The following is a 16,555-nucleotide window of genomic DNA, read 5'->3' as shown; positions in this document are numbered from 1 at the left end:
GGTTTTGATTTGCATTTCTCTGATGGCGAGTGATGATCAGCATTTTTTCATGTGTCTGTTGGCTGTATGAATGTCTTCTTTTGAGAAATGTCTGTTCAGTGTTTTTAAAGACAAAATATAAGACATTTTAAAGACGAAATACAAGACTTTCAAACCATTTTAAAAATGTTGCAATGGCAACATTTTCAGAATTATATGATCCTCTGAGGTAACTACTTTAAAGTACCTAATGAATTTGAATATGTAGATTTGTGTGTACACATATATGTCATTATGTGTATATATTTATTTAAAGTCAGACTCATTACTTTGTTGTTTTTTTTTTTTTTTGAGACAGGTCTTGCTCTGTTGCCCAGGCTGGAGTGCAGTGGCACAATTGTGGCTCATTGTAGCCTCAACCTCCTGGGCTCAAGTGCTCCTCCCACCTCAGCTTCCTGAGTAGCTGGAACTACAGGAGTGTGCCACCATACGCAGCTGATTGTTTTGTATTTTTTGTAGGACAGGGTTTGACCATGTTTCCCAGGCTAGTCTCAAATTCCTGGGCTCGAGCAATCCACCCACCTTAGCCTCCCAAAGTGCTTGGATTACAAGTGTGAGCCACCACGCTTAGCCAAACTCATTATATTCTAATGCCCCTGTGTATGGTGGTGCATGGGATGAAGTGAGTACATAGTACCATTTAAGGTTTAGGCAAAGAATAAGAAAAAAAAAAAAAAAGTTATACTCTACACCAGGGGTCAGCCAAAATACTGCCTGTGGGCCAAATGTGATGTACTGCCTGTTTCTGTAAATAAAGTTTTACTGGAACACAGCCACACCCATTTTTTACATGTGGTCTCTGGCTGCTTTCATGATACAATGGCAGAGGAGAGTAGCTGCAACAGAAACCATATGGCCCACACAGCAAAAACACTTACTGTCTGACCCTATAAGAAAGTTTGCCAACCCTTGATCTATACCTTCTAATTACTTTTTGGTCATACACTTTATGTTTGTGTTTATTTCTAATCAGAAATTTTAAAAATTTATTTTCTCTTGATACTTTGTATATTTAAGTGATATTAACATATTTGTTATAAATGTCTGATAAAATTCCTCAAAACCCATTTAAGATAAAAATGTGACCTGTATATAAATATTTTCTCAGAGATTTTGCAAAATTTTAAGTGCACTATACGATTGCTATCTTAAAAAAACCCACCACAAATATGCTACTATGTATTACATAATGAACTTACTGTTTAGTGATGAAAATTCTACATCTGGGTAACATACTTGTGGCTAGTCAGATGTTCGGCAGATATTATGGGTATCTAGCAAATAAAAAATTATTTAATGAATGATCCATGCAAGCAAGCCAACAATCAAGAGATGAAAACATTTTAATATTAAATTTTTAAAGAAAAGTGAAATTCAGCTGTGAGGTGATAGTCCTTATCTGGTCAACATAATAGTAAGTTAATGTAAACTTAAATGCCAAAGTAGCAACTAACTTTAAAATCTTCATGTTAAATACTATTCTATAAATGTTACCAGCTTTTAGGAAATAAGATAAGTAAAACTATCAAAAATTCATGCAGAGCAGTAATTGAAAGAAGCCCTTTTTGTTGGCCTACACACACACACACACACACACCCCTGTGGTTTCAGTTACTTAGTAATCATTCAGAAATCAGATAAGGAAATGTCTTGCCTATTTTTGTGCAACCAAATTTCTGACATTTTCATTCAAATTAGGGTGTCTAACTTTTTTTTTTTCCAAATTAAAAATACCAGGTAAGAATTATAAAGCAGTAATTCAAAGAACTAGGTAAGAGCCTAAGTTTACGTCAGAACATATTTCTGAATCCTGATGGCACCTTTTATTGTATTTTAAATGGGCAAGAGAATTAGAGAACTTGAGAGAAAATACAGTAAGAAACCAATATAGAGTTGACTTATTTCAATAGTTCCCAAAGTTAGAACTTCAAATTTGTAGCTTGATTTTTCAACCCGAAATTAATGGCTGCTAACCGGAGAGAGGCAGCACAATAGATTGAGACTGTCAGAGGACTGAAGACACGGGTCCTACCCCTAGAGATCCATTTACTGGCTGTGTGACGCTGAGCAAAGCAACTCATTACTCTATGCTTACGTTTCTTCTATAAAATGATACTAATCCCATTTCAGCAATGTTGTTGGGAGAATAATGAAATCACATACACAAAGGCATTTTGTTGCTGTTTTTTCAATTTAGACATCTTAGGCTAATTCAACATACTACAATCCACAGTCTGGCGTGTATATTAATATGTCCCTGTTTTATTTCTAGTTCTCAGCTGACATTTTTACACAATTTTACAGCATTGGCAAATGGCACGAAAATGTGCTCCAAGCATAATGAAGCTTCTCATACCATTTTTCCTGCTGCTGCAGGACAGGATGTTGCACCCAACAGTGTAGAAGCATCAAGGATGGGGCTGTCGAAACATACCAAGGACCTTCAACACCAATCGATGCAGATGAAGGGCCAGCTATAAACTTCTGCATGCATGCAGGCTGCATTTTGTGGCATCAGCTATTTCCAGCATTGCTAATGTACTGTAGGCATATACATATGTATGTATATGTAGATATAATATATGTGTGTATATATATATCCATTCCCTTTTCTTTCTTTTGGTTGTCAAATAGTATGAAGACCCAAGATTATGCATGAAATGGTCACAGCACAATGCAAAAAGTAAAGTGTCCCCTACAACCCAGGTGGCCAAGGGCATGTTGAAATTTGCTCTGTTATAGTTCTGCTTACACCAGCAATTCTACGGTCATACATGGTACACGCATGAGAATTATCACTGATTTGCACCACAGATGGATTGTATTGAATCCATCGTGATAGTTCTACCAAAGATTACTTATTAACATGCCACATATGCACCATCTAGCATTCTTGTAAATGAGTCTGATGTGTTCACATAAACCCAGGGCTGTTTTGACAAGTTTCTGAAAAATTAATGATTCTTTGCCAAGAAATGTTTAAAGCTTGACTGAAACGTTAAATTCATTTTTGTATTGTGATTTTGAAAGTTTTGAATGGTTGTACTAATAGCTGCATGTTCTTCATCAACAGTACGTGATGTATTTTAGAACAAGGGTGGCTACTCCTCACAGTAGTAACAACAAATCGATGTCTTAATTGGTCTTCCCTTTCCAAGGGGGAACATGTTGGTTCTCATCTGATACTAATTCTTTTGAGACTCATTTGAGTACATTTAACCTTCACCTGTGGATTATCTGAAATGTGGCTTGGCTCTATTTTTTTCATACACTGTCAACTCTATTGAAGCACAAATCTATTTTACATAAATGAAACTTGAAATCAACCAGTATTTTCTAGAAAATATTTTTAAGTAGAATCAGAAAATGCTGGGTGAATAAATGTCAATTTTTAAATTTTAAATATTTTAAATCATCATTTATTTTTAAATAGTTATTGTATATCATAAAATTTAAATTTATGAAACAAATTCCTTTCACTTGAAAGTACCCTGCATAATTGTTACTCTATAAACTTGCATGGAATACAGAACGATTGTCAATTTGCCATACTTAATTTCTTTTCATTCATAAATCTCCAACATTTATGCAGGGTAATTATAAAAATAAGAGCATTTAGGATTTTTCTTTCACTGAAAGCAATGAGAATAAAAGCTTAGAAATGCTATACACAAACAATTTGTTTTGAATCTGCTTATTAAATGATTCAGATTATAATGAATTTATAACAAACTTATTTACAAGAGCGGTCATTTGTGGCATATGTAATACATTTAAATATTTTACTTTCTATTAATCATTTAGGCAATAACTAAGAAACTGTATATACCAAATGTTTTAAGTAAAAACCTTAAGATGGCCTCTATTTTTGATTGGTCAAAACACCTGCAAGATTGGTTGGAACCAATGAGAATTGCTTGTGTAAATATCATTTTAGTAGCTTCAGAAATGGAGCTGCGACAACTTTGGAGCACTTATAAATGGCATAAAAGCATTCTGCTGCTCATCATAGAATGTGTAGGCCAACAAGAGGTATCTTTGAAACCCCATGCTTATTAAAGCACCCTCTACAGCCCTCACGTACATACGATTCCCACTGACCTCAATGGGAAATCCACATGCGTAAGGGCTGTTGGATTGAGCCCTATTAGAGTTGTTTTTTAAGAAACAAAGCTGTAAATTAGCAAACCTGGTTGGCTGTGGCTGTTGCAGCGAAGGGAACACTTGTGGCAGATGTTGTTGCTGCGGACACAGTGGCTGGCGTAGCACCGTGCACCATGGGAACTTTCGGAGGGAAAATCATATAAGCGAACATACAGAAGAGTGTAGCAATATGGAAACCATGGCAACATGGAAGAGATAATTGGGCATGGTATTTATCACAGCAATAAGCCATGTGACAGGACATCATCACCAGCGAGTGACATGCAATCACAGCGCAAAGCAGGACAACATTCCAAGGAGAGAAGGGGAGGAGGGATGAAAGAGAAAAAAAAGGGGGAAAAAAGCTTGTTACCATCAAATCAAGAAAATTGACACAAACAGGCTTAATATGCTAAGTCAAAAACAATTTTATATAGTGTTCATAGTCAGACATTCAAAATCTAAGTCAAAATACAAGTATTTACTTCATATATACAGTTATCTGTTTGAATGAAAGTATTTTTTTCTCATTTACTATTATAAAAATATACAGTATATCACTTTCATGAAATAGATTTTTTTTACACACCAGAACTCATAGTCCAATCAAAATCCACCAAAGGTGACTAAAGGAAACTCGTGTGTGTAAAGAAAACGTTTATGTGAGTCCATGTCAATTAAATAGAAAATGGCATTTAATTGACAGGTGTTAGTAAAGGGGAAATGGACTTGCCCAATAGATATAAGTTAAACTTAGCAGTGGATTTTGAGGGGCTGTGAGGTACACCATAGGTTTAAGATAATCAAGAAACAAAGCTGGCACCTACCAACACTTGTAGCGGGTGTCATGCACAATATTGAGCCTGCCCATCATGCATTGCAACAGGAAGGTGGATTTGAAAAGGGAAAAGAATTAAAACATCCCATCACACGTGTAATTAGAAAATTCATTTGAACAAAGAAGAAAAATTGTTATTATGGGAACAGTGGCATGTAACTGTCAGCACAATCAAATCATACAATAGCACAGTGATCAATTAGAACTAGTCTCAAGTGAAGAATAAAAGCCAGTTTAACTGTGTGCTGGTACACTTTGTTTCTCTTAATTGTTGCCTATAAACAAAAGTATTTTGGAAGTAATTTAAATCCACTTAGTTCTTTTAAAAATAATATTGTAATTTGTTTTGTTTTAATCTGATTACTAACCATCTGGTCGTTTTGCTATTTCTGACCTTAACTTATGAATGCCTTAACATTTTCTTTATATCAGGCACATATTAACTTATTAAAGATATTATTATTAAATACTAAATAATTCAATGTACAAAACTGACTTGACAACATAATGAAACCCAAACATTCATTTTCATTCCTTTTGTTTTATTTTCCTGTCCATTGTAGCAGCAACCATATAAACATGAAAGGGGTTGTGATTATTCATACAGGATTTGTATTTGGAGGGATGCCAAGCAATAAATTTTACATAAAAAAGTGAAATTTCTGCATTTCCTTAGTTTGAAATTAAAATGTAGGAAAAGCATTAAGGGGGAATATAATTCCTTATAAATATCAAATTGGTTTACTTCATGGTATCTAGGAAATCAGAGTGGTTTTCATTGCTGGTTCAGACCTTCAAGACTTCTGGGAGTAGCAAATGTTCTACAAAATTTCACACACAAGAAACTGCTAATTAGACTTCAATAAAAACCCTGAGTGGGAGATAGTGAAGATACATACATCACATATGGGGTGTTAGCACTGATGCTGACAATTGTTCAACCGTGATAAGCAAAAATAAATGTTGCATATATAGATAGTCTTTGTTCTCTTTGACATGTAAATATTGAAAATCTAACTTATTTTACCAAGTACGAGGCACTTTCCCATATGCAGAACCACTGTTCTTTCTATGGGATTATTTTAGAATTCTAGGTTTTAAAATATCAAAGGATTTTATATTTCTATCTAAATTTTGGCATATCCTGTTTAAATACTAGCAGCATCTGGGACGAACATTTGTTAGAAAAATATCTGCCAAATGAATCTTGTCAGAGATGGCCCTATAAAATAAAGCTGCCATTGAGAAACTCAACTTAAACACGGATTACTTAACTGGCATCCCTGTAGCAGCTGCAATTAGTTTGTCATCACAATGAGACTGTAGGCACAGTGATCAATGATTAAACTCTGTAATGAATCTGGGGACACATCCTACCAAGTGGAATAATACTATATTGACAAGCATTAAGACCCCTGAAGATCTCTGTCATTTGCTACTACTACTGAGTCAAAGACTTGTGAAAGACAAACAGAAACAAGCCAGTAATAACAAAGAAGTTATAATAATTTGAGACAGTAGAGCAAGCAAAACTTAATACCGGATCTACATCTTATAAAATCATTACTGTCTTAATGGTAGGGTGAGAGAATTGGAAAAGAAATGACGAATGATAAAGAATAATGTGATAATTAAGTAATATTAAAGCCAGTTTAAATATTGTAGAGGTTATACGTTTCAATTATTTATTATTATGCTGAGACTTGCCTACTGCATTTCATCCCATGCATAATTAAGCCTGCACATGCTGAAAATGAGTTAACCTTATACTATCTCTCTAAAACCCTAAAGCTATTATGATTTGAATTTTAGTTTGAGTTATCTTCCTCATTACCATTATAACCAATGCACACAGTTTTGAGAGGGATTTGCAGCAAATAAACATAAGGCAGCAATGAAAATACTAGCCAGGGTGCAATAACTCACAAATATGAGGACATAATGCTGTAGGACCCACTTACCAAAAACGAAAATCACTTTTGAAATGATCTTGGTTTCCATCTTTACTTTACATGGGTTGATTTACTATTAATAATGCGCAAATGGCCAATTTAAATTTTTCCTCAATTTTCAGCACAAAGCAAAATTTAAGTGAATGTATTTGTCAATTTACAATTTCTCCTACAAAGATATTTGCAGAGCAGAATGGGGTGCCTCTAAGAAATGTGTTATTTTAATTGCATGACTTTTTAAATCAAAAATTTTAATTGATATGTAGTAAAATGTAAGAAAAATTAGGATGATAATTTACAAATAAGATGTATGCATACTTAAAATTACTTGGCATAGAAGGGAAATAAGTAGAAGGGAGAAAAAGAATTGTAATGAAGATTTAGTTGGAAGTTAGAATTTCAGTGTAATAATTCAGTCCTATTTAGGTTGATTATAAGAAGTATTAAGCTGATTAAGATCTTCTAAAAACAGTGTATATCATTTTAAGACTAAAAGTTAACAATCAGTTGGATTATTCTCAAAATTGGTATCCAAACAAGCAGTACCTTCTTTATTTTTATTAATTATAAGTAATTTACTAACATACATAATTATAAATTATTAAATGTATTAATGATACTAAATGTGACAAATCTTTTTGTGTTTTCTTCTTTCTATAAACACAACCCTGCCTACCCCTGCCCTTAGACCTACACCACCACCTAAGAAAGTTTCCTGGCCTTTTGTTGCCTTATTCTTGGTAGAGTTGTAATACAAGCCAAAGTAGAAGTTGTTTAAAGCAAATGTATTTTCAGAACTGTTAAAACTCAAAAGCTAACATTGATTGAGGGAGATATGCTAGAGAGGGAGACAAGAGGTGTGATTCTGAAGATGGTAGGTAAGCAAAAATGGTGATTAGGGCAGAGAAAAAAATCCCTCAAGATTGAAGTGGCAGGCAGTGTGCAGCTCCACAGGTAGTTGGGTAGGTAGCCTGTTCTTTCAGAATAGCCCTGCAGACATCAGGCCCTCAAGGGCATGGGAGCCTGGAGGGCATAGACAAGGAAGCCTATATCCAAGGCAAGCACAGAGCCTCTGGAGTACCTGTCTTCAAGAGCTCTCGCAAGCATGGACAATGATCATATTAGCAGTGAGCAGCTGTGACTGATGAATGAAGAATACATAGTCTGTCTGACAATACTAGACTGCACAGGACCTCCATTTGAGGTAAGGTCAGGAGAAAGAGGGAGCTGGGGGATGTAGTCCTGGATTCCCAGTAATGCCTGTTATTTCTCTCAACCCAGGGAGACAGAGATCAGAGTTCAGAGCTAGACTTAATTTCAATGAAAACAAATGGTGTAAAGGAAAGTGGTATTTCTTATACACCCTAAGTTCATGAGTGAAAATTCATACCTATAATGTATATAGATCCTAAATTATGTATGATATCTACAAATAATCAATCTGGTCCTGAAAAGGGAAGGTTAAAACAAGTATATATCTAAATTTGAGAAAACAAAACTTTAATATGAATTTAACCTAATACTTATATTAATCTTTAAATGGGGTATTAAGTGTGAAACACCATGGAGTTAGGTGATCAGTAAGGGCTACTTCCACTCTCCCAAATCATTTTTAAGGTCTTCGTGTAATAAGCTCATAGATATTAAGAGATTAACCAAGTCGGCCTGACTTGAGTTCAAGTTGTACTTAAATCTAAACCTTACAAAAGCCGTTTAACTTGGGAAAAATCACTGTACCTTACTAGGCTCCAAATTACTCATTGGTAAAATGAAAATATTAATGCCAATCTTTTGGGCGCTGTGGAAAAAAAAATGAGATAATATATGCAAAGCACTCAGTGCAGCATGAAACCAGAGCAACCATTCAATAAAATGTAACTCTTTTGAACAAAATGTGTGAAACAATCTGGCCTAAGGCAATACGGAATTGTAGGGCTTGGAACTGAAGGGTACAGTGTGTGTCCCATCTAAAGGATTTACATTTAGTTTTCATGTAAACACTCCTAAACAAAAATATTTCTAGATCCTACATTTTACCCTTGGGCCATGAGTTTGCAATCTTTCACATAAATACTGGTATGCAGTGGCATACATTATTGAATGAATAAATGAAAAGATGGGTGGATAGGTAAATGGGGGGATGAATAGATGGATGAAAACAGAAGGACAGAGGAAGGAGGAAGGAAAAAAGGATAAGAGAGGAAAGGAGAGGGGAGAACAGAATGATAGGAGGATGTATGTATGTATGGCTGAATGATGCTTAGATGGGTAATGTCCATATTAAATCCAATTCTGTTCTTAAAAGTTAAAGCAAGCAGTAATTTTTCTTAGTTAGCTGGCTGGCTTGTCACTGAACCCTGATCTTTTGCCAGCAACCTACTCTGTATACGCAGCCACCTGCTCTAAGAATTTAGCTAACCATGCTTCACTGTAATATGAATAAAATACACCTACACATCTGCAGTTATCATTGAAGCAACAGACTATAGACATCTAAAATTCTGAGCTGCAAAAAAAAATAAAAGAACTCCATTTTTTTCCCAGTTCCAATAAAGCCTTCAAAGTGTACCTTCTAAATTATTAAATTGTGATCAGATCAGATTCCTTGATCATCTAATTCTGTATTATTTGTCTGCAGAACAACTAAACTTTGGAAAACAGAATTCCTTTTCTCCCAGGTTATTAGACATGAGATTACATGTGAATTTGTGGTTAAGATACATTTCCTTTAGTTCTCAAAGGGTGTTTTTTAAAAACTGAATTAATTGACAAAACTTAAATATTGAGAAATTTCACATATAAACTTACAAACGTCCAGAATATCTGGGAAAAAAATCATAAGACCTAGCAACACTGTATGTCAGGGCTACTGTGTCAGGTTGTGCGGGTTTCTTACAACCAACCCTACAAGGTATATACACAATCAACTGTGGTTTACACAGTCTATGATGCAAATGGAGCCACAAAGGGTTTGCAGTGGATAGCAGGTACAACCTGCCAGGCAGACAATTCTCTGAGGCAACAAAAGGCAAAGTATGAACATTGACTATACTCTTTAGACTGAGTCTGTGCTCCCCTGTGCCACCCATATCCCACAGCTCCCAATTTATTTCTTGCTTGACTTGTGTTTCCTGCCTGGCCCCTGAGGCTTTTACATTTACATTCCCTGCATTAGACTTCTTTCCTTTCTGACTGTCTGATAAAGTGGTGGGGCAGAAATAACGATGACCTATCCATTTTAACCTTTTCAGGTCACAGGGTCAATTTTTGTGCACGCAGGTACATATTATATAATGAAAATATTTTAAAATAATCATGGAGTCACTACCTACTTCTACTTCTGATTATGTGATTAATAAAGGTCAATGTGCTGCTTCAGGCCCTTAAAACTGAGTTGCAAATAAATGTTATTTTATGTTGCTAACGCAATAATTTCACACTATATTGATTACATTTGAGAAATGTGTGTGTGTGTGTGTGTGTATATATATTTGTTGTTGTTTTGTGTGTGTTTTTTTTTTTGAGACGGAGTCTCGCTCCTCTGCCCAGGCTGGAGCGCAGTGATGTGATCTCGGCTTGCTGTTCCGCCTCCCTGGTTCAGGCGATTCTCCTGTCTCAGCCTTCCAAGTAGCTGGGATTACAGGCATGCATCACCATGTCCGGCTAATTTTTGGATTTTTAGTAGAGACAGGGTTTTGCCATGTTGGCCAGGCTGGTCTCCAAATCCCGACCTCAAGTGAGCCGCCTGCCTCAGCCTCCCAAAGTGGTGGGATTACAGGCATGAGTCACCATGCCTGGCCTATATTTGAGAAATATTGATCAAGACTGGAATATCTCTGATGCAAAATGCATCATAATAAATGCAAATATATCTAAAAAATGTTCAGCATATTTCAATTAATGCAGATTTTATTTAAATTAGCAATGCTTACCCTAGCACAGAGAGACAAGTTTGATTCTGATTTATGAATGAGTTTATTATTTTCCCTAATTTGAACTTTACCTAGCATCTTTGGCTCTATCCACAGACAAAAAGCGATTCTAGGGAGACACTAGTGTCACAAGTAAGGGTCATCAAAAACCTATTCTAGGGAGACACTAGTGTCACCAGTAAGGGTCATCGTACCATGCAACTGATGGTTATACTTATTTAGAAAAAACTATAGTCGTTTGAGTGTTGTTGAAAAAACTAACATGAAACCTATTTGATAAAATAGATTATTTCAGTTTTCTTTAAATAGCATAGATTTGTTTTTTAGACTTTAGTAGAGAAACTATCATATTTTTTAAGACTAGCCAAGGGCAGTAGTGAGAATAGGGGAATGAGTAGAATGAGAAGTTCAATCTGTAACTGGCGGTGAACAATCAACTGAGATAACTCACTACCGTTGGTCTAACTGAAACTGTCATTTCTCATGGTAATGTTTTAGCCAATAAAATAAACCGACAAAAATAAGTTTTAATTTCTTCAAAGAGATTATGATAGCTACATATAATCCCTTGAAACTTTGCTCATCTGACTACAGAAAAACTGATGGATTGTTTGTTGGGGGCAGTGAAAATCTAGGGACACAGCAACTTGCACAAGAGCAAAAAGATTAATTTCTGAAAAACTATACATGTTGAGAAGAAAGTTACAATATTACAAAACATAAGAGAAATGTGAGACTACAGGTCAAAATGATTTGATTTTTGTTCCAATATGAACAAACTGCAGTTTGAAAGATACTATTTCATGAGTACAAATATCATTTTATCCATGTGTCTGGGGCACTGGCTATTTCAGTTAGTGGAATATTCTAGTTAACTGTTACCTCATATTTATTTTACATATGGATGACTGATTTTCAAAGATGTACTACATAAAAAGTTATGGTTAGTATTAAAAACTCATATAATTTATTCTTTTGTTCATGAATCAAAAACAAATTCACATTCACTTACAGCATTATGAACCTAATACATTGTAAATACTGCCAAGATAGTCTAATATAAAATTGGGAGCTGGATTTTTGACATATATATCTAATCATTAATTTAATTAATAAAACATTTTATTAAGTAAGTCTCTCAAACCATGGTATTCTCAAAATAAGAGTGAAGCGATAAAGAGGAAAGTGAGATTAGAGTTTCTGGTTAGTAAAATTCCAGATAATAATAAGTTTATATGTATTTTCTGAAATAAATTCAGAGTCAATAAAAAGAGTAAATTTCCAGGTAATTAAATCTAGCTACTAGAGTAGCTAGTCTGTGTTTTAAACTTTGCAATTTGTGTGAGTAATTCTAGATTATGTATACATTACCAAATTGAAAATAAGCTGAAACCACAAATGTAGAACTCCATAATAAATTAAACATTGAGGAGCACTTAGGGCTCTTTCAATATTAGCTTAGGAACAGTCAAAATTTTAAGCAGTGTACTGATTGATGCCACTAAGAGCCCTTTTTAAGAGCTCTAGAACACATAGTTTTTTTTCATTCTTGACCTTGAAAACAAAAAGGCTGAAAAATAAAAATCAAAACTGAAAGTGTTGTTTTATATAATTTAAATTAACTCTATGGAATAATGAAGGCAAAGGGGTCTTACAGCAAGAAAGTATCATAAAATAGCTTGACAGACATATAACAGTGTGGAGGAAAGAGAAAAACAAGAGAACTGTATTTCATTTCCAAATTACACAAACACATGTAAATGTATAAAATACCACTGATCCTTAATCCATATTTCATTAAGCTAAAATCCTTACTTTTTAAAGAAAACCACATGAGACACCTCAGATAAGTTTCCATCATTGACCACCTTACCTGACACCTCATCTATAATTACAAACAAACTTGGGGTGTGGTTTATCTGCTCTAACAGTAGGACTCTCTGTAGATCATCAGATTCATTTATTAAGAAACCCCACCCCTTACCTGGTGGGAGAAACGCTGTATGCTGTTGTAACTGCATGTTGGCTAGAGCCTGTTGGTATTGGAAAATACCAGTGTTAAAGACTGCGGTGGCACCGTTGGTTTTTTCAAGAGCAGGCCTCTTTGGTAATGGGGGAAGTACAGCTTGAGGAATTCCCTGTTTAGTGAATGAGTATAAAAAACAAATACCAGTAAAAAGAGAAAAAGAAAAAAGAAAAATCAGTCGAAGGCTAAAATTGTTAGGAAGCATGAGCAAGCAAGCAGCAGAGCACTTAACTACCCGAGGGAAAAAATCCAATGAACAAAAAATTAAAGAAAAAAAAAAAAAAAGCAAGATAAAAGCTTTAAAGGAAGCATTATTTTTGTCCAAAACAAAATCTCACTAGTACGAGAGCACATGTTATAATGTGTTAAAGTGCTTTAGGTCCCATAATGCTTCAGGCTTTCTGTGAGAAGCCATTGATTTGGGAAAAGAGGAAAAGCCGCACTGCGAGCTCCATGAGGATTGACAAGTATAAGCAATGTTAATAGTTAATTGTACAGAGTGACTGAAACAGATAAAATAAAAACTAACCCACTGCTCCTCCCCCCCAGATCTACCTAGACATGCAAATGTCCCAGAGCATGCAAGTTCTTTTCCTTAAATACTGAACTATAAATATTAAAATGTAAATAATTCTACCACTAAAGCCATGCTAACCAAACAGGTACATAAAAATACAGTCAAAAATACACTCTTTATGTCCTCCAAGTATTTCTTTAGAACATTCTACAATGTAGTTAAACTGAATGTGGGCTGCTGGGCTTTCAGAATCTTTTATTGTATGATATCCATCTATGTACTTAGATTATAGTCTTTCTACTAATTTTGTCAGGAAACCACACTCAGTTTTTTCATTGTACTTTATAACTCTATAACAGAAAAAAGGATATATATTTTAAAGTTGATTTAAAAAAAAAAAACTTGTATCTACAATAAAGCTACATGCCAAGCTAAAAGGTGAAAGGTCATAGTACCAGGTCAAAGGTTGCCTCGAGGGGTCGCTTCAGTGATTTGACAGCCGACTGAGTCTTAATTAGCAGGCAGCGAGCACATGATGGCAATGGGCCAGTGGGGTTCAAGCGCATTAACATAAACAGCAAGCAGAGGTGCATCATGGGGGCAGCAGTGCATTTTTGGGTAGGTGAGAAAAAACAAATAAAAAAACAAATCATCGGAATGCCATATACAACGAATAACAAGACTAAGCATGCACAATAAAGGCACTACTGAGTTGTTATTGAGAGGATAACTCCTCTTTGTAGTTAATTACAAACAAGATACTCTAACAGAAAAAAAAAAGAGTGAAAGGAAGAGAGGAGGAGAGAGTCTGCCTTCTGTATTTTTGCTCAAGTATCCATAAACAAACACAGAAAAGATCTCTCTCATGATTATATCACTGTTATGAAATACTACACAGTGACTTTTAAAATGAGTATTTCATTGATTTAAGTCATATATTTATGTAAAAAATGACAACATTAAAACAGCTAAGCAAAGAACAAAGAATGGGCTCATTAAAATCAGCTACTAGATCACATTAAAATTTACCTTGATAATATAGTTTAGTAGCTATTCTTAATGATCCAGTTTCTAACTCTTGGAGTACTGCTGTCTCTCTCCTTTCTATATAATGGCATAGTCAAGCTTCTCTAGTGTTAATATTATGTTTATGCCACAATATTATTTCAGACAATCTAGAGAGTATACTACTTAAAATCCTGTAGCTAATTCTAAGAACAATTTTGTTGAACGATTCTCCTAAATAGTTCCAGATCATGTTATTGTTAAAAGCAAGATATATGTGAAGAAGAGCCTTGATGTGCAAAAGAACACACCAAAGGAAAACAATGGCTGATTAGATGGCACACAGAAATAAGAAGACCGAAAATGGCAATATCGTTAAATTGAAAAGGAGACAGGTGGTTCTTTACAAAGCAGAGATTTCAGAAACCCTACATCCAGAATAAGACAGATTAAGAGTTAGGCCAAGGGTAGGAGCAATCTGAACCATTTGAGGAGTTACCCTCACTTCTGTGAAAGTAACTTCTTTATATATTGTGTGGGATACCTGAACAAACATATCTTCAGCAATTTTATTTTAAAAAGGTTAATAAATGAATAGCTTGTAGTCAGATAGAGTTGCTCACTTTGCTTTTCTGACTGCTAACAAGGAGAGAGCTGATATCTCTACTCACCATGGCAGCTGCAGTGGCTGCAGCCTGTGCAGCTGCAGCCTGGTTGACCTGGTATTGGGCAGCCTTGATCTTGGCTTGCAAATGTGCAGGGGGATGAAAGTATTTGCACTTTTCCCGAGAGCATCTCCCTTTGATGTAATCCATACACACAGTGACTGTGTTGTCATTGGTGTCAATCATTGTGCTGTCAGCAGGATGAGCAAACCGACAATCATTTTCTCCTCTGTTGCAATTGCCACGTTGGTACTCTCGACATACCTATGAGGTCATTAAGTACATGAGGTTTAGTCAACATGAACAAGAAGATGCTTTCTGAAGATTTTAACTTAAAGTGCAAGACTGGTGATAGAAGGCTACAGATGAAAGGGGAAAAATGATTTTCAAACAAGGCAACAAAGTAACTTCAGCATTTTCTAGTTTACTTACAAATTATAACTCCATTTCAGTATAAATGCCCATAAGAAAATACAGGTATAATATTAATTATGGTAAAAATACAATCTGAAATGGTGTTGATATACCTATTAATTGTAAAGGGAAAAATAATAACTTCACAGTAAAGAAACATGGCAAACATCACTTTAACCAAGTGATCAAAATTAATATCACCTATAATGAGATGTAGTGACCCTGTGTACCTGTTGATACGATACAATGAGAAGGGCACACAATCACAGTAGATGTATTACTGCCTGAATTTAATCAAGATGAAACGTCAGGTGAAGTGAATGGAAAGATATTTTACTTAATAACCGACTACTACTCTTCCAAAGTGTCAAGGTCACGCAAGACAGACTGAGATACTATCACAAGCTGGAGGATCCTGGAGTCACAGAAAGAATATTGGGAGGACAACTGGTAAAATTTGATTGAAGTCTGTAGATTGGTTAAACAGCAGTATATCAATGTTAATTTTTCTGGTCTTAGGAGAGATTTCACAGTTATGCAAGATATTAATATTTAGGTCAGTGAAGGCTAGACAGAAACTCTTGGGTCCATTTTTGCAACTCTTGTGTAAATATAAAATTATTTCCAAGTGAAAAATATACAAAATCAAATTTGATAGCTTTTTATGAAAATGTTTCCGGGAGTCATTTTTTGATCTTTAGAGGTTCACTTGGTAGCTATATAAAGCAGTAAAAAAAGATTGGTTTTGTTATGTCTGTTTGTTTTACATTTGACAATTCTGTTAATTTTGCCACCGAGATCTTAGGGAAAAGGCAAAAACATTATTTCTCATTCATCTGCGCAATTTTGACTCTTATTATTTAAAAGCAGTCTTCATTTGGGATACTTTGACCCTTTTACCACAAGAGGGCCATCTAAAACACAGAATGTCCTTTTAATATTTTCCTGCTCTTCCTTCAAGCTTCAAGGAAACAGTTTTTAACTGTTCAAAAGTATCCTTTCACAAATAGCAAATGTAGATATT

General features: G+C 35.0%; 1 protein-coding gene across 4 annotated transcripts in view; it reads right to left on the bottom strand.

The window, feature by feature from the left end:
- MBNL1 (muscleblind-like splicing regulator 1) overlaps nt 1–16,555 on the bottom strand; it is a 222,235-nt gene that overhangs the window by 6,088 nt on the left and 199,592 nt on the right. For 2 of the 4 annotated variants that reach the window (XM_011958971.1, XM_011958974.1), the window contains exons 6-11: nt 15,124–15,381; nt 13,903–13,956; nt 12,889–13,042; nt 5,010–5,045; nt 4,229–4,323; nt 1,239–1,313 (exon numbers count right to left, since the gene is read on the bottom strand). In XM_011958971.1, coding sequence (XP_011814361.1) covers nt 1,257–1,313; nt 4,229–4,323; nt 5,010–5,045; nt 12,889–13,042; nt 13,903–13,956; nt 15,124–15,381 — 654 coding nt within the window. In that variant the 3' untranslated portion in view covers nt 1,239–1,256. The remainder of the gene's footprint in view (nt 1–1,238; nt 1,314–4,228; nt 4,324–5,009; nt 5,046–12,888; nt 13,043–13,902; nt 13,957–15,123; nt 15,382–16,555) is intronic. The other 2 variants (XM_011958972.1, XM_011958973.1) reach the window with 2 other exon arrangements.

The sequence above is a fragment of the Colobus angolensis genome, unplaced genomic scaffold (genome assembly GCF_000951035.1).
Source record: "Colobus angolensis palliatus isolate OR3802 unplaced genomic scaffold, Cang.pa_1.0 Scaffold48, whole genome shotgun sequence".
NCBI lineage: Eukaryota > Metazoa > Chordata > Mammalia > Primates > Cercopithecidae > Colobus > Colobus angolensis.
The sequence above is the reverse complement of the archived record's forward strand: the minus strand, read 5'-3'. Positions and strand labels throughout refer to the sequence as shown.